The sequence below is a fragment of the Mya arenaria genome, chromosome 10, assembly GCF_026914265.1.
Source record: "Mya arenaria isolate MELC-2E11 chromosome 10, ASM2691426v1".
NCBI classification, from domain to species: Eukaryota; Metazoa; Mollusca; class Bivalvia; order Myida; family Myidae; genus Mya; species Mya arenaria.
In genome coordinates this window covers 24,961,725-24,985,046 of record NC_069131.1, presented here as the reverse complement: position 1 = coordinate 24,985,046, position 23,322 = coordinate 24,961,725, and the positions used below count along the sequence as shown (strand labels likewise).

Here is a 23,322-nt window from a genome sequence, read left to right as displayed (position 1 = left end):
AGAATCCATTTGTTTTACATAACGATATCAACTTGATGTAAGTTTTTGACTATTTTTTATTTGTTTTTATTGCAAATGTTTCATCTGGTGTCTAGTCCCTTTAACCCTCCGAGTGTTAACTAGTGAAAATTTTAATAGGTGATGTGATGTAACTACATTTAAGAAGCAGCTAGATCAATGAAGTCTCATTAATTTCAGTCCAGTTTTGGCAGGATTTGACCCTGGCTCGCATGGATTAGAAGCCCCTGCACTAATCAGTCATGCGGAAATAAATCATTGTGACTGATATACTTCGCTAAATTGAGCAAATCGGTCTTTAAATAGTTCAGGCTAAGGGTGGAGTGGAGCATTATTTCTTGAAATGTGCGTGTAAACTGTTTTATGGTGACATTTGAAGCGATAAATAATTGATTAGCGTTCTAAATATTGCCACAAGACAAGGTTTCCATGATGCTACAGACGACAGTCTTCAAGGGGGTTTTTAACAATGTTGTGACCAATAAAAAGGAGTTCCATACGGGCATTTTATCTTCGCCCGTGGGCAAGATAAGAATTTCTAGCATGGTTAAATTATTGGATCTTCTTATCTGAGGTGTCAAAAAGGTTCATCCCAACCCTCGCGCAGGGTGTTTTTCGGAAACTCGGTAAACCTCGTTTCCGCAAAACACCCTTCGCTCGGGTCGTGATGAATCTATCTTACACTCTCGGCCATGGAAGATACAAGTTTATAAATTCCCTAGGAAAACATCAAAGATCTTTCTGAGCCTTTGGACTGCATTATGGCTCGACCCCATCGCATTCCCTTTGCACCTTAAAGAGATATTTACACGCCAAATGGGGGAAATAACCTTCATTGTTGACTGAGATATATAAAATCAACGATATTAATTTAGCCCCAAAAGTTGGTTGTGTATCAACGTTGAATGGCATCTAAACGTCATACAACTGAGGGAGGAAAGAAAGAGGGAACTGGGTGATAATCAGAGCTGAATGTTAAGGATTGAAAAATAGTTTGAGTCGAAGGTATTTTGTCTTAGACTCTTGAGCGGGGGTGCGCGGTGATACAGCAATCCGGTGGATTTCCACTGGAAAAATGAAATCCACTCAGAACTCATTCATTTTAAAAAGTAAATAAAAATTATTGGAATATGCTTCTTAAATGGTTTACATTTCAACTGTTTTTGAAATTGTTTAAGAAAACAAAAAAGTAATAGCATTTTTTTTTTTTGGAAATCGAGGTGAAATCCACTTTTTGAGAAGTGAAATTCACTCATAACTCAGTATTTTTTCACATATATTTTCTTCTGTTGGAACTATAATGGAATATGCTTCATTATCTGTTTATATTTCAAATTTATTGAAATTGATCAAAAATGAGCAAGTTATAGGAAATGTAACCGGTAATGGTGTTATGTAACCGACGGTACCGGAAGCCGGTAAAGTAACAACAAAGATGTCGGTGCAATCGCTCGTCAGTCGTAAGAAAAAGAGTTTCATTGGATTACCAGCTCCTCTTGGATATGTCCCTGGTCTCGGACGTGGGTATGTAATATTATAAAGATAAATTGTTTATAATTTGCAGATAGTTTGTCATTTCTTTATGGGCATTCTAGTAAAAGTTAAATTGTCATCTATTTCCGCGACTGTTATGTAGGGTTTTTGCTTTTGCATTTAAGCGGTCCCCATAATTGCTGCCTAACTATTTTTGGAAGTTTTGGCAACAAATCCTTTTATGTCAGGCTGACAGCAGAGCAAACACGTATTGAGCAGGGGTGTTTGTGTATCGGCCCCATAATTACATGATGTCATAATTTTACACTTCTGATAGCGAATTAATGGGGACTGCTAACTAAGTCTTCACATATCTTACTTCAATTGTAATGTGTCACAAGACAACTTAATCGTGTTTGTTACTCTTAAAGGTCTAATAATCATATTGTCTTTCATTTGCAATAACTCTTTATTTTCCAGAGCAACTGGTTTTACAACACGATCTGATATTGGTCCTGCAAGAGATGCCGATGATATTTCGTAAGTAAACTTGTTTGTTTATTTAATCAATTTACTCGTAAAAAGCTTTTTTGGCTTGCTCAAATCATCCTGAAATTCAGCCACATTCCCTTATTATCTCAAAATGTTGAAATGAAAAATCTTATTGCAATTTCATTTTGTTTACAATTATTAATAATCACTTTCAGAGATGATCGCCATGGTCCACCAGTAAAGAAACCGCGGGATGGTGATGATGAGGAGGAAGACCTTAATGATGCTAACTATGATGAGGTAAGAAATCTTTTTTCTCATGCAGAATAATAAAGATAGCATTATTTGAATTGTTACACTTTTGATCTCTCTCTACAATACTGTACATGAGTTATAAAGTTCAGGAATAATCCGGAAATCAGGATTGAGAGTTTTTAATTTCAGACTATTGAACAGTTGTTAATATCTTATATATTGCTCGCACATTTGAATCAATAACAGTAGGAAGTATGTTGAAATTTCTATAAATGACTTTGGAAACAATTGAAAAAAATGCTCTAAGCCAATTAACCCTGCTTTAGGCATGAATCCCTCATTCTCAAACAACCCCCAGCTTTTTTTTTAGGGTTGACAATAATCAGATGTTTGAACCCCTGATGTTATTGTGTTTTATTTGTAATTGTCATTATCTTTTTCCCAATTCTTATTTTTTCATGTAATATTTTTCATATGAGGTGTATAGTTCTTTAATTGGAATCATCATCTTTAATCAAAATATTTATGGCACAGTGTTTAAAGCTATTTAGTCTGTATTTTGTTTCCCAGTTTACCGGATACGGAGGAAGTTTGTGCAGCAAGGACCCATATGACAAAGATGATGAGGAAGCGGATGCAGTGTACGAGGCAGTTGACAAACGCATGGATGAAAAGCGCAAGGAACGTAGGGAGAAAAAACTACAAGAGCAGATTGAGAAATATCGGCAGGAGAGGCCTAAGATTCAGCAGCAGTTTTCTGATTTAAAGGTGTGTGTTTGTTCTATTTAAAATAAAATAAATATATAAATATTAGATATTTGTTATATTAGAAATGAAGCTGAAATTTGAACCATTCTCAATTCCAAGATGTATAATTTGAAAACATACAAAGCTTAAAAGGTTAGAAGGAAAATACAATTTAGTTATATATAAAGATAACTTATGAAAATGGAAAATAAAAAAGTTTCTCTGTGACAGCATCTGGGTCTGGGCCATGATTACGAACAGTCACAAGTCTAGACTCAGACTCAGAAAAGCATGAATAAAATGAATATAAATGAACAAAAAATCATATTTATCCATTTCTTTAGCAGAAGTGTATGTTAATAAAAGTAAAACATTCAAATATTAATGTATTTCAGCTAATTTCACCATCATTGCTATAATAGAAGAAAAATTACATTGAAATGAAGCTTTGCCATAAGGAGTCTTGAGTCTGAACTCAGACTTGAGACTGATCATTATCACTGCCCCAGGTCCTCTGGATGTTGTTGTCATGCGAACTCAGGCACAAAGGCTGCTTTATGGAAAATGAATATCTGTCATATATTGCCAATGTTCTGACTGAACTTGAAAAAATCTTTGTCCCTACCCTACCATGGGTAGAATTTTTGGGACTGTTGCCCTAAACTCACTCTCAGATAAATGTTTAAGCCTTAACTTAATTTATTTTTACCAGAAGCACTAAATATTGAATCACAAGTTGTCAACTTTTGAAAGTTAATGGTTATTATTTTCATGTTTTGCAAACATCCTTTTTAAAAAAAACAACACTTTTTGAACAAAGGTGTCTAGCATATCAGGTAGTAGGGTTATATTGAGAAGGGTTCAAGAGGCCTGTCAACCTGTCAGTAATTTATTTTTATATATAAACAAACTGCCTTTAACAAGAATTTCAGTTTAAGTTCTCTATTTTCACTGTATTTAAAAGGACTGGTAAAAAATACTGAAATAAGAGAGAAAACAGAAGCTAAGATGTACATGTAGCATAATTAACAATATTTTTTAATTGGCATTAAAGATATTCTCATTCCATTGAGTCTAAAAGATGCTATTTATCTGATTAAACTAAATACATGTATTTATTATATGTTTATCTCTTTGGTGATGGTTGAGTTTTAGTGTTTCAGGGAACACTGGATCAGAGGGTCTCTGGTTCGATCCTTCGATTTGATAATTTTGTACTAGTGTTCACCCAGTAATGGTAAATTGTTCTCAATTACATGAACATAATTAAAGTATATTATAAAACTGTGCAATTTTTTTCGCTATGAAAGTTCTCTTAACCTTCCATTCACAGAGAGACCTGGCAGATGTCAGCATGGATGAATGGCTCAACATCCCGGAAGTCGGTGATGCGAGGAACAGAAAACAACGCAACCCCAGGGCAGAGAAGTATGTACATTTGGTTGACGTCTGGTTTAGCTTGTCCATTAATTATTGAAGAAAAAAGTTAAGGTATTGTGATAGTTTTGGTGTAGGCATTGACAGTTTGCAAAATGTTATATTAACTTTGCTTAGTCCATATTCAATACAGTACTTATAGTTATTCTTATACATGCCTCAATGATTTAATTCAGTTTATTGGCCAACTAATTGTATGGGAGTTTTAAAGTTCAGAATGAATTCTAAAATCGGGATCGAGAGCTTTTTACTTCAAACTATTGTAAAGATTGTGTTTTGTTGAGAAATTTGCATCAAAGGGGTAGGAAGTACCTTGAAATAAATTTAAATTATTTTGGAACGATTACATGAATCTCTCATGCACTCAAACAGACCCCTGGCTATTTTTCAGGATTGATAACTTGTATATTATTTTGTTATCATTTGAAAGGGTTTTATGTAGAAAAAGAACATGTAGTTGTTATACAAAAAACAATAGATACAGGTTTTTGGTCTTGAAATATTGCAAAATACATGAATGTTGTTTCATATGTGTTTTCAATTGATATAAAGGAAATAATATGAATTCTAATTATAACATGATCAGTAATGGGTTTTCGGTCATTAATTGTTCATTTTAAAGGCCCACCATCACTTGAATGCATTATCATTTTGATGCATATTCGTTTGATATAAAATAAACAAGCATATGATTGAGTCATAAACAAAAAATGAAATATAAGCCTTTATAATAAAACAAAATGATAGCTATGTGGCCACAAATTTCCCAGTTAAACGGCGCCAAAATATCCCCAATATTTTTTATCTGTGCCTAAATCATAGGATATGCGTTTTTTTAAATGGATCATTTAAATCAAATGAGTTAATAGCAATTCAATTTATGCATTCAAATAAAAACAAATTGCATCTACCTATACATCTACCACCTTGACAGTCATCGAAATTAGACTTTCGGATGAACAAGCCCGAATTCTTATACTTTTGCATGGAATCATATTTTTGAACAAGCCCTGCTATATAAATTTTAGAATTTGAGCAAGCCCGGAAGACATTTTACCAGTGCAGGGCTTGCGGGCTTGGGCTAATTTCGACCACTGCCTTGACCTGATGATCCAAACATGCATTTTGTTTTTTTATTTAAAACTTGATGGTTAAAATCAATACTTTCCCTTCCCAGGTACACCCCAGTGCCAGACAGCGTGTTGTCGAGAGCCGCAGCACAGACTGGAACTTCCAAAGTTCTTTCAGAACACGATCAGGTATTTTAAAAAAAGAGTTTTAGCTAAAGAGTTATTGAAGGGCCCTTAGCATGAATTTTCCGAGGCCCGAGGTACTTTCGCCAGTCCCTGGGAGTTTGAGCCAAAGGGATTCGACTGAAAACTACTGGTTATTCTGGTACTGTAATTGCATTTGTTTCTAGTTATGCTCTACCAAGGCTGTCTTTCTAATGAATTTAGGGGTGAATTTGTGCCCAATTTCCTCGCATCTTAAAGCATAATTTTTTCCAAAATTTAAAAGTAGTTCTGTAACTAGAACCCAGTTATTACTAAAGTTAATGTAACTGTCTATATGACACCACAGTTAACATACAGTTAACTATATTTTAGAATAAGAATATTTGTGTCTATGGAAATTCCCTTTTCCTTGCTAAAGTCTCCTTTGGCAGATTTGCCCCATTTCCTAAGTGCTGACAGACGGCCCTGTCTACCTTTCTGTTCAATGAGTAATAAAACTGTTACTTACTTTAAATGCTATTTGTGCTTTAAGTATCTTTATTGCAAATGTACTTTGTCAAAACTTCAGAAATTCGGAGGTCTTAACACACCATATGGCACTAACACGCCGGGTGGGTCAACTCCAGGAGACATTGATATGAAGAAAATTGGGCAGGCGAGAAACACACTGATGGACATTAAGCTAACACAGGTGGGTAATGGTTAAGAGATATTCAGTTGCATATGTTCGCCAATGATTAAGTTATGGTGACAAAAAATTCCAAACTCCTAGTTCCTAATTGGAAGCAAAATTGCTGAGTGTGTCTCTCCCGTTTCTTATTTTTCACAACCATTGGTCCTGGGGCTGTATTCAATGAGCAACTTAGATTAAACTGAATTTAAGATTAGAAATTAAGAGTTTTGATTGGCCTGTATATTTAGCTGACCAATAGTTTGAATGTGATCACTGAGGCATAAATAAGGATAAGATCAATATTGAATATTGAATACCATTGTAGAAATGGCTGAAGTATCAATCCTTGTGCAATAAATCATGACAGTTAATATTGCATACTAATCTCTGAATGTGAAAAAACTACATCGCACAATAAAGGATGTTGAAAGAACCATTTCAGGTCAAAAGAATTTCTTTTCTGTTTTTTTTTTGTGATTTTTCTCAGATTGGGAAAAATATCATATATTTTGCTAGGGAAATTGGTCTGATAGTTTGACCCGTGGGTACTGTAGAAAAATGGTTTTCCCCAATGCCATTGTGCCAACAAACATAACAAGTATATTGTTGTGAAATAACTTGTATCATAATTTGTTTCATCCTCAGGTATCGGACTCTGTGAGTGGACAGACAGTTGTGGACCCGAAAGGCTACTTGACGGATCTCCAATCTATGTTGCCATCACACGGTGGGGATATCAAGTAGGTTTCTTTGATATTGTTTCAGGGGTGTGATTTGTCGGCAGTTTCACAGATTTAAGCTTTTGTCATACCATTGACCAGTGTTGTGCAAAGACATCAAACTTGGCCCTTTCTCATAAATTGATCAAGATATTAATATAAACACGTGTAACTATTGACACAAATCAAGCAGGACCCATAACTCTTGCTTTGATACTTGAGCTTTGTGGAATATTTTCTCCTATAATAATCAGTGATTTTTTTTTGGTGCAATTTACTGCCTTCTAAAATGTCCATTTTTTCCAAAATCTTATATTTTTTTCCCAATTTGATTAATGTAGATAACGTTAATGAATAAAAAAAGCAATGAATTTCTTGAAATATAAACAAAATCTTGACAATACTTACTCTTTCACATCATAATGCATGCATAAAAAAATTGAACATGTCTATTTACCATTATATTAGCTATTTTGGCCTGATTTTGTATTTTTTTCCAGAATCAATTTTTCCCAATTTGCAAGGCACAGGCAGTAAAAATAATTCCAAAAAAAATATCGTATGTTAAGCACCTAAATGAATACAAATTTGAAATGTTGATGAACTCGAAGGATAGAACTGTACTTGTAAAAATGGCATTTTTTTGCAAAATTATTTTGGCCAAAATCTAATTAACTTGATTCTCCCTAACACATGCTGATAAATACCAAATTCTTCAAAAATACTTATCACTTTGTTTTATAATTCACTGTATAATATGTTTAAACAGGAGTTGAGTTGTTTTGTTTACAAATGTTTATCCGTTTCATGTACAAATCACATGCTATATGCCTTGATTTAGGATGCTATATGCCTTGAATTAGGATGCTATATGCCTTGATTTAGGATGCTATATGCCTTGATTTAGGATGCTATATGCCTTGATTTAGGATGCTATATGCCTTGATTTAGGATGCTATATGCCTTGAATTAGGATGCTATATGCCTTGATTTAGGATGCTATATGCCTTGATTTAGGATGCTATATGCCTTGAATTAGGATGCTATATGCCTTGAATTAGGATGCTATATGCCTTGATTTAGGATGCTATATGCCTTGATTTAGGATGCTATATGCCTTGATTTAGGATGCTATATGCCTTGATTTAGGATGCTATATGCCTTGATTTAGGATGCTATATGCCTTGAATTAGGATGCTATATGCCTTGATTTAGGATGCTATATGCCTTGATTTAGGATGCTATATGCCTTGATTTAGGATGCTATATGCCTTAATTTAGGATGCTATATGCCTTGATTTAGGATGCTATATGTCTTGATTTAGGATGCTATATGCCTTGATTTAGGTATAACACTTGAAACCTATGCAGTGATCTCCCTTGACTCGCAGAAAAGATCACTACCACCATGAACGCAAATATCTTGATTTTAGCTAAAGATTTTTTTCGGAAAAATGTGATTTTATTCACATATTTATGTGATATTCTATTTAAGTCCCATTAAATAATTTGGTTGTCAAATTCGAGTCGATAAAATTTAAGGGGCGGAAAAAAGAGGAGGAGGGCATGTTTGTCATTTTAATACAGAAAATGATCACTGAGTCCTGCATGCCGCAATTATGTCTTTACCAAACTATGGTATTTCAATTTCAGTGATGTGAAGAAAGCTCGGCTCCTGTTAAAGTCTGTCCGGGAGACAAATCCCAAACATCCGCCGGCGTGGATCGCGTCTGCACGTCTAGAAGAGGTGACGGGGAAGATTCAGGCAGCAAGAAATCTCATCATGAAGGGCTGCGAGGAATGTCCGAAATCAGAGGATGCTTGGTTGGAGGCAGCCAGGCTTATGGTGAGAGATATATGGCATATTTCATGTACATTTTGTACTTCACATTAGAGTTTTAGAGAAAGAGTTATTGGAAGAGTGCTGCATCCTGTCCTTTCTTGGTAGCTCTCTTCTGCCCTCATGTAGACCAGCAGGTGTAGAATTAAATGCTTAAGATAATAAAAAAATCTTTTGTTTTGTTTTAAGCTATAGATATTATTATCAATTCATATGCACTTGACATATTTGGCAGTTGAAACCTTCTATTACTTCAATTTAAAACAATTCCTTCAATTGTTTGTGAAATTCATTTCCCCCTTAGCACCCTTTCCTTTTTCTGCATCACCCTGTCCCGTTGAAAACCTGGTAAAACCCTATTTATATAGAGGATAAAGATTATTGTAAACACTAAAAATGAGAAAAAGCGTCAGTCTTCCAGATAAGTGAGTGCAAAAAGGAAGCTTTAAGAACAGACTGGAACCCGTTTCTAAAATTTTATTTCCCAAAATTGATCATTCTCAAATACATTGAATTATTCAGTCTAATAATTCTGAGAACTTCCAGTTGTCAGAAACATGTAAACAAATACTCAGATAAAAAACTTAACAGGAAATTTTCCTAATCATTTAAGTCGTAATGATTTTGAAAATCATAACGAGTATTATTGTGAAAAAAGTCTGGTGAAACATCACAAGCGTATTCGCAGTTGCATTATTAATTTAAAATTGAAAGAAAATATGCCTATTGGCAATAAAAAACAACATTTACACAAGGTTTTCATACTTTGAACATTGAAGCCTTCTACTTTTGAAGTTTATCCAAATTGAAGTGTCTGCACATCCAATTACTCAATTTGGAAGTTTGTGCCCATTTCTATGTAGTAATATACTTCCTAAAAAGGGAAACTCTGTAAGCTGATTTTAAACTGTAATTGTTGGTCGCCATAAAAGCTTCTATATTTGTTCATCATTAGGCTGAATGTTCAGAAATTAACGTTCAATCTGTGAGAGTGCAGCTTTAAAAGAAAAGTTAAGATTATAATTAACGACTTGTTATTAACTTTTAAACATAAAATATTTGATTGTGTGCTCATATATTTGAAAAGAAACAAGTACAGCCTAAACAGTTGTCTCAAATCTTGTTACAAATACAGCAGGGGGCTGTTTCAATAAAGGATTTTAGTCGTAACTTCAATTCTCTTAAACCTGTATAAAGATTAACAATACATGTACATCAATTATTTTTATTTACTCAATTTGGTGTTCATTTTCAATGCTGACTCGAGTTCAATTCACTCAAATATGTAATAAAATAATGAAACTATGACACTAAGATAATTTCAATTTACGATAAAAATCTTTATTGAAACGGACCCCAGATCACAATTGTGTCCACTTTACACCCAGAGCAGTAATTATTTAAAATTTAACAATGCTGATGTTAACAACATTGTTAACTTGAACCATTTTCTGAACAATCAAGCCATTGCGATGTTAAAATACATCGTTCTTATACCTTATTCTATCTCACATTGTTCTTATTCCTTATTCTATCTCACATTGTTCTTATACCTTATTCTACCTCACATTGTTCTTATTCCTTATTCTATCTCACATTGTTCTTATACCTTATTCTATCTCACATTGTTCTTATACCTTATTCTATCTCACATCGTTCTTATACCTTATTCTATCTCACATCGTTCTTATACCTTATTCTATCTCACATCGTTCTTATACCTTATTCTATCTCACATCGTTCTTATACCTTATTCTATCTCGTTCTACAGCCCGGGGACCAGGCTAAAGCTGTAGTTGCCCAGGCAGTGCGACAGCTCCCCCAGTCTGTAAGAATCTGGAGCAAGGCTTCTGACCTGGAAACAGAACTCAAGGCAAAGAAAAGAGTGTTCAGAAAAGGTAGGGGAAGATTATCTCGATATACAAACACATAGGAATTAATTTATGGGGTTTTCCCGCAATAAGCAGGGGGTTTTAAGTTCCAGGTCAATCCAGGATTGAGAGGTTTAACTTAAGATTATTGTTTAGTACTAAACAGAGGGTTTTTTCCCCTGGACATCAGCAAATTTGCATCAGAAACAGTAGGAGGTAGCTTAAAATGGATATAAATGATTTTTGAAACAATTTCAAAAGAGGTTGGGCAAAAATTCTTCATACTCAAACAGTTCCCCAGCTATGGTTCAGGATTGACAATTATCAGCTGTTAGAATAAGGTGATGGTAATTATTGGAAGGGAATGAATGTCATTTTCATTGCTTTGTAGAAATATAGATAAGTTATTGTGAGTTTTAGATGGTCAACAAATCCTTTTATTCTAAACTTTCTTACACCGTAAATCACTGTATAAAGGATACACTGTTTCCCCCAGAATTTCCATAAAAAATGCTAGCATCCTATATACGGTGATTTACGGTATTACAATAGTTTAATTTCTTAGAGAGTACTGTTACCTTTGTTACATCCTCACACAGAATACCTTCTATTAATTTCAGCTCTTGAGAACATACCAAACTCTGTGAAGTTGTGGAAACTTGCTGTCGAAATGGAGGATGAGGAAGAAGCTCGAATCATGCTTAGCAGAGCTGTTGAGTGCTGCCCCACTAGTGTTGAGGTATGTTGTGTCTAATTGCTTAGCAGAGCTGTTGAGTGCTGCCCCACTAGTGTTGAGGTATGTTGTGTCTTAACATTATTATGAGTTTAACTTTTTGATTAATTGAAACAACTTGACCTATTATTGTCAATAACAAAAAGTCATGATTTGGAAATAATTTTCAAGCTTTATTGTGTTATATTCTTTAACTGTCAAGAGCTGCAACACACTGTTGTCAACTATAATGCAGAGTTTCATCTATTGACATTCACTGCAACAATCTTTAATGATGAATAAAAAGTGAGTTTTTTATGAGTTTACAACCTATATATTCTGTATTTTGGCAAATGCATACAAATAAATTTCAGCCCTGGATTCTGGAACTATGAACATCAGAGTTTTCTTTGTTTTGTGTATTTCATAATTATGTCAATAATAACAAATTAAACTTGTAACCAGTTTTCTTTGTAAATGGTATGTAAGGAATGTTTTCATCATCTATTTCAGCTCTGGTTAGCCTTGGCCAGGTTGGAGAACTACTCCAATGCCCGTAAAGTGTTAAACAAGGCCCGTGAAAATATCCCCACTGATCGACTCATATGGGTCAGTGCTGCTAAGCTGGAAGAAGCCAATAATAACATACCAATGGTGGAAAAAATCATTGAAAGAGGTGAGCAATGGTCGAAATAAGCAGAAGCCTGCAAGCCCTGCACTGGTAAAATGTCTTCCGGGCATGCTGGGTTTTATAAAGCAAAGGTTTTTCACAAAATTGGTGCTAAGCATATATGTATAAGAGTTCAGGCTTGTTCATCCAAAAGTTTTATTGCCTGGGTGAGAACCTTTCAGCTTCTCTGTTTCTTGAAGGGTGAAGTTTGTTATAGCCTTGGGGTCATTCAAATGTTGCGGTGTGCAGAAACTTTAACCATAATTCAAAAAGCATTCAAAACATGACAATTGAACTTGGTACACATGTTGCCGGAGGAAATCCACACATGCACAGCATGGTCCATAACTCTCGTTTATTGGAGGCAATGCACGAGTGGTAAGCACGTTGGATGCTGGTTCAGTAATTGCGCTCACAACCCACAATTGTCATACATACACACATGTTAATGATTACATAAATAGAGATGATAATTCATTACATAGTGTAATAAATCTGTAAGGCTGTAAACAAATGGCAAAATTTTTATTTGGGAATTCTTTCGATCGAATATTTGACCAAAATGAATCTTTTAGAAGTTTCAATAACTATTATTATCTGCTATAGTAATATGCAGAGCTTTTTAACCCTTCTTTGTTGTAGCTGGTACATGCTAAGGACCCTCATATTTCCCAAAATTAGCCTCTGAAATTGCCCTTTTAAAAAACAAAAAGCAATACATTTTGAACAAATAAAACTCAAATAATTCAAATAATTTCCATTCCACTGCATTCATATTTGTAAACAAGCAAAATTAGATTGGCGAAGATTGTAAAATCCCAGTTAGATCCAAAGGACCAGCAGCCATTTATATTAGACATCTGTCATTGTTAAAAGTTGCTATCTCAAGTCACTGAACCCACTTATTGATAATTTAATTGCTTTCAGCACTAAACTCTCTCCGCGCCAACATGGTCGAGATCAACAAAGAGCAGTGGTTAAAAGATGCCGAGGACTGTGAGAAATCAGGGAGCATGCACACCTGCCAGGCCATTGTGTGAGTAGTGATGGGGGAGGGAGGGGTGAGGGGATGGGTTTAAAGATGCCGAGGACTGTGAAAAATCAGGCAGCATGCACACCTGCCAGGCCATTGTGTGAGTAGAGATGGGGAAGGCAGGGGTGAGGGAGAGGGGGTGGGGTTAAAGATGCCGAGGACTGTGAGAAATCAGACAGCATGCACACCTGCCAGGCCATTGTGTGAGTAGAGATGGGGAAGGGTTGGGTGTAAGGGGGAGGGGTTGGGGAGGCAGGTGCTGAGGACTTTGAGAATGCAAACTTTTTCACTCAAAAGCATCCTTGGGGTCCAATTGTTTCTTTAAAAAAAATCTATATGATTTAGCATTGGAAATGGAGCCAAACTTAGTAAAACAAATATGTAAGTCATATTTTATAAGCAAAATAAATGTATAAATGTTTTACTCCTGTATGCCAATAAAGAGTCCAGATATTGCCTTGACCTTGTTGATTGTGGTAATCATTGATCAATATTTCACAATTATACAATCAAACAGCTGATTTTCTATAAAAGCCAGCAGTCCATGCACATATGAAGTGGAAAAAACATATCAATACTCAGGCAAATTAATGAAAACTAAAAAAGTATTTGATCAACATCATTTTCCTCTATGAAAAATAAAAATAAGAAAGAAATATATATTACACAGAAACAAACATTGATTTTTTTCTAATTAACTGTTTCAGTCAAGCAGTGATAGGTATTGGTGTTGAAGAGGAAGATAAGAAACACACATGGATGGAAGATGCAGAATCTGTGAGTATTGCTTGTTTTGTTCATATGTTCTCACATTGCACAGTCCCTGTAACTCTCACTTTTTCTTTGAATCTCTCATTTTCGCTTTAGGACTCACACTTTTGCTTTGAGACTCACACTTTTGCTTTAAGACTTAAACTTTTGCCTTTAGTACTCACGCTTTTGCTTTGAGACTCACACTTTAGCTTTAAGACTTAAACTTTTTTTACTTTGAGACTCACATTTTTGCTTTGAGACTCACACTTTTGCTTTAAGACTTGAACTTTTGCCTTGAGACTTGAACTTTTGCCTTGAGACTCACGCTTTGCTTTAAGCCTTAAACTTTAAGATTTTTCTGGTTCAAGACTCACATTGCTTTGATAGTTCTGCCTTCATAGAAATAATTGCTTAAGACTGTCAATATATCTTTTGTTTTAAATAAATTTGGAAGTTGAAATGTAATATTACTTCCATTTAACACAATTCCTAACATTTTCTGTCAAATTCATTATGTTCAAGACTTAGTTTTTCATAGGCAGATATAATAAAATGTGTCTTATCTCCAAAAGCACCCTGTCCTTCTTTTGCATCGCCTATCCTTTTAAAACCTAGCTTTAACCCGTATATCTTTTAAAGGATGTATTCAGATGTTGACATCCATAATTCTCCATTACAGTGTGCGGTCCATGGTGCATACGAGTGTGCCCGCGCCATCTATGCCTATGCTCTTTCAGTTTTCCCCAGTAAGAAAAGCATCTGGCTGCGAGCTGCATACTTTGAGAAGAACTATGGAACAAGGTAAATTGTCATTTGTAAATTTAAATTAATAATAAACTAGATATTTCACCAACAAACACTTTCATGAAGTTTGGTGGAAATTGGATGAGAAATGTTCAAGTTAGAGAGCGGACAACATTGTGGAGCCGCCCGCCCGCCGCCCGCCCGCCATGGGTGTTCCCATAATACGGCCATCGTAAGATGGGCGTATAAAAATAGGTATAAAAATGATTTATTCATTGAAGAGTTTCTGTTGGTTCATAGAGAGTAATAAGGTTACTAAAATACATTAGAAGTATAATGTTCTTATAATGATGAAGGGATGATAAATTTCAGAGAAATATACCCAGTTTAATTTGTATATTTTAACATGAATATATACTATGACAGCCAAAAATGGGTATTACATTAACTAAGGATTAATCATAGATAGGCTTATGTTATTTGACATAAAGAATAATTAACTTGAAATGATAAGGAGAACAGGACTTATCTTAATTATATGAATGGTCTAATCTTACAGGGTTTCAGCTGAACTGGCCTAAGGTTACAAGGAATAACTAAACTAGTCTTATCTTAACAGTGATTTATTTGAACTGGCCTTCTTTTAGATGAATTTATCTTAACTGTTCTTATCTAACAGGGATTTATCTTAACTGGTTTAATATTTCAGGGATTTATCTGAACTGGTCTAAACTTGCAGGGATTTATCTTAACTGGTCTAAACTTACAGGGATTTATCATACCTGATCTATATCTTAACTGGTCTTATCTTAACTTTCGTATCTCATAGAGATTTATCTTAACTGGTCTCACCAAACAGGGACTCATCTCATCTATTCTTATCTTTACTGGTCTAAGCTAACTGGAATTCTTTTGACGCCCTTTTACATTACTGCTTTTGCTGATCGGGACAACCTTATCTTAACTTGTCTTAAGTTCACTTGCCTTATCTTTCAGGGAGTCTTTGGAAGCTCTTTTACAGAGAGCTGTGGCTCACTGCCCGAAAGCCGAGGTCCTTTGGCTGATGGGAGCAAAGTCTAAGTGGTTGGCTGTAAGTAACTTATATCAACAGATACAGATGTATGTATGCATTTCCTTAGTTTGAACATTAGCCTTTATTGGTTCAATTTTGTCTTAAAGGATTTTCTGATATTATAAAAAAAATTTTTTATATTTTTCATTCCGAAAGATGTGTTCATAATATGTGCTAATAAAAGTGGAGCATGTTATTTGTGATACATTCAGCATGATTTACCCTTTAATGTTTTTTTGTAGTAATTTCACATGATATTAATATTTGCATATTTGAGCCAAGAACACTGGCACAAGATGTTGAAGAATAATTATGTTCTATGACGATAACATTTAAGAGCAGTCTTCATCTCTTCTTTTCAAAAGTTTAGTGATACGATCAGTTTCGTAATCTCTGTCTCTTGAAGGGCGATGTACAGCAATCATTGAAAATGTATACCAGCCAAAAGAAGCATGTTGAAGGCCAATCAAGGGCAATCTCTATTGCCCATCTTTTATATGAGTTAAATCCAAGACTTTCAAGCCAATTCACAAAGTAACAATATTTCTTATCCCTTTCCCTTGTAGGGTGATGTCCCGGCTGCTAGGAGCATCTTAGCACTGGCGTTCCAGGCCAACCCTAACAGTGAAGAGATTTGGTTGGCGGCTGTGAAATTGGAGTCAGAAAATAACGAGTTTGAACGTGCCAGACGTTTGTTGCAGAAGGCAAGAGCTAGTGCTCCAACTGCTCGAGTGAGTGAATTTCTTCATCCTTATTTATGCAGTATATTAACATGGCGTTATACATAGAAAGGAAATATATAAGGCAAGTTTTAATGCTCATTTAATTTTGGGCATAATATTTGCACATTGCATAAGATGATATGCTGTGGGTGTTTTTTAATATTTATAAATAATAATAAAATTCTTTTTTTAGTTCAGGTAAGGCCTAAATAAAAATTGTTTGGTTAGGGTTACATCCTTTTCAAAAATAGGTAGGGTAGGTAGGCTTTTTTTAATTTTTTTATTAGGCTTTATATAAGAATGTCATTTTCATCATTGGAGAATGATGTTAAAGTTATCTTGTATATAAGCAATTAAGGTTTAAAACTACATAAAGAAAAGCAATAAAAAAAATATTTTTTTTTTTTTTTTTTTTAGTTTTTCATTATTATTTTTTCAAACTGACTATAAAAACGGTAGGGTCGGCGACTATTCCGTAGGTAGGGTCGGGTAACCCGAACCAAATGTATTTTTTGTTAGGCCTTATGAAACTATTTGTCCTTTTGTTTCCATATATGTATTTGAAAATATCATGGTTTAAAGTGTTATTGACATTTTGGTATTTTGTGTCACAGGTGTTCATGAAGTCTGTGAAGCTGGAATGGTGTATGGGTGAAATAAACAACGCCAAATCCCTGCTGGAAGATGCCACAAAACACTACCCTGACTTCCCTAAGGTAAATGGATCAATCCAAACTTTATGCTGATTTCCCCAAGTGAAAAATTGATCATTCCAACACAAACTGACTTCCTTGTTGATTGATTCAAACTTTTTGATTTTTCCAAACTGGTCACAAACTGCCCTAATGTGAAATGAATCAATTCAAACTTTACGCTGTCCATCTCTTACAGTCTAGATGTTTTTTTATTATGTTTTCACCATTTTCCTGAACTGTTTTGGTTGCAGTTATGGATGATGAAAGGTCAGATTGAGGAACAAGAGGGACATCTAGTAGAAGCCAGGGAGGCTTATAACCAGGGGGTAAGTGAGATAACACAGATTAAGTAGCCAGGGAGACATCTTATAGAAGCCAGAAAAGCTTACAACTAGGGGGTATGTGACATAATACAGATAAAGCAGCCAGGGAGACAACTCATAGAAGCCATGGATGGAAGTCAGATAGGCTTTTAACCAGGGGGTTAGTGAGAGGATTGAATAGCGAGAGGATTGTGTAGCCAGGGAACCATCTGACAGAAGTCAGGTAGCCTTATAACCAAGGGGATAGTTAGAGGATTGGGTAGCCATGGGAAAATCTAACAGAAGTCAGGTAGGCTTATAACCCGGGGCTTAGTCAGAGGATTGTGTAGCCAGGGAACCATCTGACAGAAGTCAGGTAGCCTTATAACCAAGGGGATAGTTAGAGGATTGGGTAGCCACGGGAAAATCTAACAGAAGTCAGGTAGGCTTATAACCCGGGGTTAGTCAGAGGATTGTGTAGCCATGGGAACATCCAACAGAAGTCAGGTATGCTTATAACCAGGGGCTTAGTCAGAGGATTGTGTAGCCAGGGGAACATTTGACAGAAGTCAGGTAGCCTTATAACCAAGGGAGTAGTTAGAGGATTGTGTAGCCAGGGGAACATTTGATAAAAGTCAGGTAGGCTTATAACAAGGGGGTTAGTTAGAGGATTGTGTAGCCAAAGGAACATCTGACGGAAGTCAGGTAGGCTTATAACCAGGGGGTTAGTTATTGGATTGATTAGCCAGGGGAACATCTAATGGAAGTCAGGTAGGCTTTTAACCAGGGGGTTAGTTATTGGATTGATTAGCCAGGGGAACATCTAATGGAAGTCAGGTAGGCTTTTAACCAGGGGGTTAGTTATTGGATTGATTAGCCAGGGGAACATCTAATGGAAGTCAGGTAGGCTTTTAACCAGGGGGTTAGTTATTGGATTGATTAGCCAGGGGAACATCTAATGGAAGTCAGGTAGGCTTATAACACTTTTGGTTATGAGATTATTAAATTATAGACATGTGTTTAGGTGCAAATGCTCCTAATTGAGTTTTCATGTAACAATTCCTGTTAAGTCTCTCAAGAAAAGATATACAATGTGTGAAGACCCGGGCATCCTGACCCAAAGACTTCAGTCATCAAATTAGACTTGAATGAATAAACTAGAATTCTTAAACAAGTATTTCGACTTCCTATTTTGACAACTGATTCTTATGGTTTTTATAAGAGCATCCTTCACATGTATCTCCTTTTCAAACTTTTAAAGCACATTGCATTTCCCTTAATTGCCTTACAGTTGAAGAAATGTAAAATATGAAAAAGTTCATTTGTACATGTGTTTTCTGCATAGCATAGTTTTCTGATCCAATTAGAACAATCTGTAAATAAGTCTCAAGCCCAAAAGGAGTAAAATATTAGCATGCCTCATAATTGAGTAACATATTGCAATTCCTGATTATGTCTTTAAAAAAAGAAATACATTCTGTAAAGACCCTGGCATCCTGACACTAAAAACTTCAGTCATCGAAATTAGACTTGAATGAATAAACTAGAATTCTTACATAAGTATTTTGAAGACTGATTCTTCTGAAATTTTTATGACCCACACAAACATGACTGTATCTCTTTTTCAAATTTTTAAAACGCATTACCTTAATTTCATTTCAGTTAAAGAAATGTCCACACGCCATTCCCCTGTGGTTGCTTCTGTCACGCCTGGAAGAGAGGTCTGGGCAGCTGATAAAGTCTCGGTCTATACTAGAGAAGGCTCGTCTGAAGAACCCGCAGACTCCAGAACTCTGGTTGGAGGCAGTGCGTCTTGAAAACCGTGGCGGAATGCGGAACATTGCCCAGAACCTCATGGCAAAAGGTATGACCAGTCAAACGTTTTTAGACTCTAATGAGCTGATGGATAGATCTTCAGAGCAGTGTACCATATTTCATCCACTTTTTTAAGGCTATATTTTTGTCAAATAAAAAACAACATTTGTGCTAGGATAATGAGCATCTAAAGAAAAAAGCTTTTACAGTTAAATTGCTTCACAGATGTACGTTACGTCTACACGTGCATATGACCATAACATTTAGTTTCAATGGTAAACTCCATTCTGTACTTTATGTCAAAGAAACTAGAAGATCCTGTTCTTTTCAAAGAACAGAATTTCTACCTGCCAGATATGTAGGATTTTAAATTGGACCCTGACACATAGAATCAATTTGATATACCCTATATATATATATAAAGTATAAACTAGCAGGATGTTCTGAAATAGGGTGGGTTTTTTCAGCAAAGAGAAATCGATGAAACTCACTGCATTTTTGTAAATACCATTTCTCTCTTAATTTATCATTTCTCCTAATGTGACCTAATGCCTTTGTCCAAACATTATTTACTAGCATCTAGATGTTCACACATAAATCTTAATCATTTAATGATTCCATTTCAGCTCTGCAGGAGTGTTCAAGCTCGGGTATTCTGTGGTCGGAGGCCATCTTCATGGAGCCTCGACCCCAGAGGAAGACAAAGTCAGTGGACGCTCTCAGACGGTGTGAGCATGACGCAAATGTACTGCTGGCAGCCTCAAAGTATGTGGCTGGTGTTGACAATTTTTTTGGTGTTTTAAGAGAAAACTTCTCTTCATGTAATAACATCTAAAAACATCTAGATTCATGAAATACATGCATAATTCCCCTCCACTATTACTTAACACAACTTCATAATCATTAACTTGGCCTTGTATCTATCACTTGTTCAATTTTCCTAAATCTTTTGACTGTGCAAATTGAAAACCATTTCCATGTCTACACTTTTTATACATTCTCTCTTTGAGCTTGTCATATTTGGTATTCTTACATTTCAAAAAAATATTTAACTGGTACATAAATTTTGCATTACTAGTTTATTAAAGCTAAAATAAAGTTCACTTATTCCAACCTTAATCTCATCCCAATTTAATAGGGTTGTGTTTCTTACAGAATGTTCTGGTCTGAGCGTAAGATCGGCAAGGCTCGGGAATGGTTTAATCGGACTGTGAAGATTGACCAGGATAACGGTGATGCATGGGCAAACTTCTACAAGTTTGAACTAATGCATGGAGATGAGGTATGTTAACCTTTATGAATTAGCTTTATACATATATCTTTTAACTTAGTGGTGGCAGAAGCTTATGAGGTTATAGAATTCATTACCATTTTGAGGAGCCATGTGAAAGTATCCCCCAGTGGGGATCAAACCCATAACCTGTTATATGACACACAGACTCTTATATGCTCGGCCACTCACACTCTTGTTAAATTGGTGGCATCGTTGGCGGAAACGTGTCTCGCGGAGGCAGTTTATTAATCTAATGATACTTCCATGTGGTTGAATTTAAAAAAAAATACATTTTTTACATGCTTCCTGGTAGTAAACATAGATTTTAGTGAAATAAAATTTATATTTTGTTGTTCTTAACAGTGAAAATATTTATTATTTTTAAAGGAAAAAAAAAAGAGTTTTAGCCCATTATGTCTTGATCAAATGTCAGCTCAGCTCGCACAGGGCTGGGACAAAAATAATGTCATTTCCGAAAAAAACACTATAATCACATAAATTGTGGCTTGCATTTCTGAAAAAATATATTTATTTTTTTTAAATCCTCTTTATGCATAAAATAAAAAGTAAAAAATTGATTATTTCAGTGTAAGATCACCAGATGAATGGTAAATTGTTCTTAATTCCAGGAAACGCAGACCAATATCCTCAAGCGCTGCACAAATGCCGAACCTCGACACGGTGAACACTGGTGTGTTGTGTCGAAAAACATCAAAAACTGGCGTCTCAAAGTGGAAGAGTTACTTCCCTTAGTGACAGAAGCCTTGCCAATACCAACATAGTTTCCTCCCCTGATTCAGAAAGATTAAATGTGATGTCAGGATTTTTGAAATGTCTATGTAGTTATTGGTCCCTTGGGTCTGGTATTAAAACTGCGAGCTAAAGTTGTGCTATGACCATTTATAAACTTTCAACATAGTATCCCTTTAAGCAGGTCATTTTTTTTTAAATCTCTGCATAGTTGAGTTACCTTTGTGGAGGAGCTGAAAATTGTGAAAATCAAGTTGAAAGCCATTATTTATGAACAATCGACATAGTTATCTCCCTTGGAGCAGGAAATGAAGACATGATGGCATTATTCATGAACTGTAGCAACAGAGTTCCCTCTCTTGGGTCAGAAGTTAACAAGGTGATGACATAATTCATTTACTATCACCATAGCAAAAGCAAGATTGTCATTGTGAATGTAATAATGTGAATAAGGATTAAAACAAACCAAATATTACCACATGTATCAGTCATCAAAATTAGATTTTTGTATGAACAAGCCCGAATTTTTATACTCTTGCTTGGTGTCAAATTCCCGAACAAGCCCTGCTGTATAAAATTCAGAATTTGAGCAAGCCCGGAAGACACTTTACCAGTGCAGGGCTTGCGGGCTTGTGCTAATTTCGACAACTGATGTATACAACCGTGCTGAAAATAATCTAAATGTTTATATATGTATATGCTGTAGATTTATTTGTTATTGTAATGGTTTTATTTCACTTATATTTCTGATAAATTTTGTCCCATTCAGATATTTTTTCTCGAAATACAATATGAAAAAGCCTACAGCAAGCTATTAAAATTATTATTATCAAGGTGTCGGATTTGTTTTTCAGAAACTCTCTGCCAGCTTGAATAAACAAGTCAAGAAAAACATCATTCATAATCATTATTTCGACCTCTGATTTAACCACAGCTCTATCAATTTATGGCTATTAAATGATGACAATATTATGCCTTGATACGTAAAAATTATAAATATTCGCTATAATGTTGAAATGAGGATTTTTAATGATGAAAAAAAAACGAATCTTATTTAATAATATTTAACTGCATGAGTGTTAATACAATGAAACTATCAATACAACATAAATAGGCTAATATAGTATTTGAGACAAATAATTCATTATCAAAAATGCAAAGGTACATGTATTGGGCCACGAGTTATACCAACCTCAATTACGGCCCTCTCCAAAAAAATCGAATAGAATAATGAATAAGAAAGAAATCTATCCTTCATAACAATTTATCTATAATATAGACTTAGCTTAATTGTGAGTGACAAATTTTTTTCATGTGTTTTTTTGTTTCGGAGATATTCATTATACTTCCATGTTTTGTCTCTAATGTTACAGAATAAATGTCATTGTCTGTAAATTGTGTTTTAATTAGTTTTCTGCTAGTCTGTTAAATCTGTGGTCAGCAATGCAGAAAGTAACTCTTTTTTTCCCTCCCAAAAAACATGCTATGGCCATGGAACTTGGTAACTTGCTCTTGACAAGTTGATGACGCTAATGCGTTTGGGTGGTAGTGCTGAGTAGTTGGCTATTCAGACTCAGGATAAGAAAGAACAACACCATGCGATCATGAAACTTGCCCTTGAAAAGTGGATGATCTCAATTAATTTGAGTGGTCATCGCCAAGTAGTTGGCTTACAGTTTAGACTCTGAATTAGAAAAGAAACCTGTTGTGGGCATGGATCCTGGTAACTTACCCTTGACAGTTAGATGACCCCAGTCCAATTGCTTTGTGATATCCGACTAGATGGCTCACCAGAAGGTAAGGGGTTCAATCTCTAGCTCATAGCCTAGTGTATGATTGGTTCAGGTTATTATCCCCCAGGAATGTTATTTGGTTCTTTAACACATGACATGTGTATAGCTGAAAGTTTCTCAGTTTGTTTCCTAGTCATCAGTGCATAGTGTTGTAAATCCTGCCATTACAGCTGAAAAAAATGCCTGCTTCATAACAATAGGTATATTTAGATCACGACTGTCAATGTG

The 23,322-nt window shown here is 35.2% G+C and overlaps 1 protein-coding gene across 1 annotated transcript; it reads left to right on the top strand.

Annotated features, from left to right (window-relative positions):
* Positions 1-1,444: 1,444 nt before the first annotated feature.
* On the top strand, positions 1,445-22,811 carry LOC128206933 (pre-mRNA-processing factor 6-like). Its single transcript, XM_052909672.1, has 23 exons — positions 1,445-1,542; positions 1,972-2,031; positions 2,199-2,283; positions 2,809-3,006; positions 4,319-4,413; positions 5,600-5,681; positions 6,226-6,348; positions 6,976-7,070; positions 8,703-8,895; positions 10,661-10,787; positions 11,381-11,499; positions 11,986-12,148; positions 13,070-13,178; positions 13,883-13,952; positions 14,608-14,729; positions 15,669-15,762; positions 16,311-16,475; positions 17,081-17,182; positions 17,413-17,487; positions 19,126-19,327; positions 19,905-20,043; positions 20,434-20,560; positions 21,181-22,811. The coding sequence occupies exons 1-23, from the start codon at positions 1,454-1,456 to the stop codon at positions 21,331-21,333; spliced, it is 2,787 nt and encodes a 928-aa protein (XP_052765632.1). The 5' UTR covers positions 1,445-1,453; the 3' UTR covers positions 21,334-22,811.
* The last annotated feature ends 511 nt before the right edge of the window (positions 22,812-23,322 follow it).

What these genes read in the sequence shown, in the direction of transcription:
- LOC128206933 (XM_052909672.1), top strand. Translation starts at nt 1,454, where the DNA reads ATGTCGGTGCAATCGCTCGTCAGTCGTAAGAAAAAGAGTTTCATTGGA. An exon ending in TTCTTTCAGAACACGATCAG is followed by an intron (nt 5,682 to 6,225) that starts GTATTTTAAAAA and finishes TCAAAACTTCAG; the next exon opens with AAATTCGGAGGTCTTAACAC. An exon ending in GGAAAAAATCATTGAAAGAG is followed by an intron (nt 12,149 to 13,069) that starts GTGAGCAATGGT and finishes AATTGCTTTCAG; the next exon opens with CACTAAACTCTCTCCGCGCC.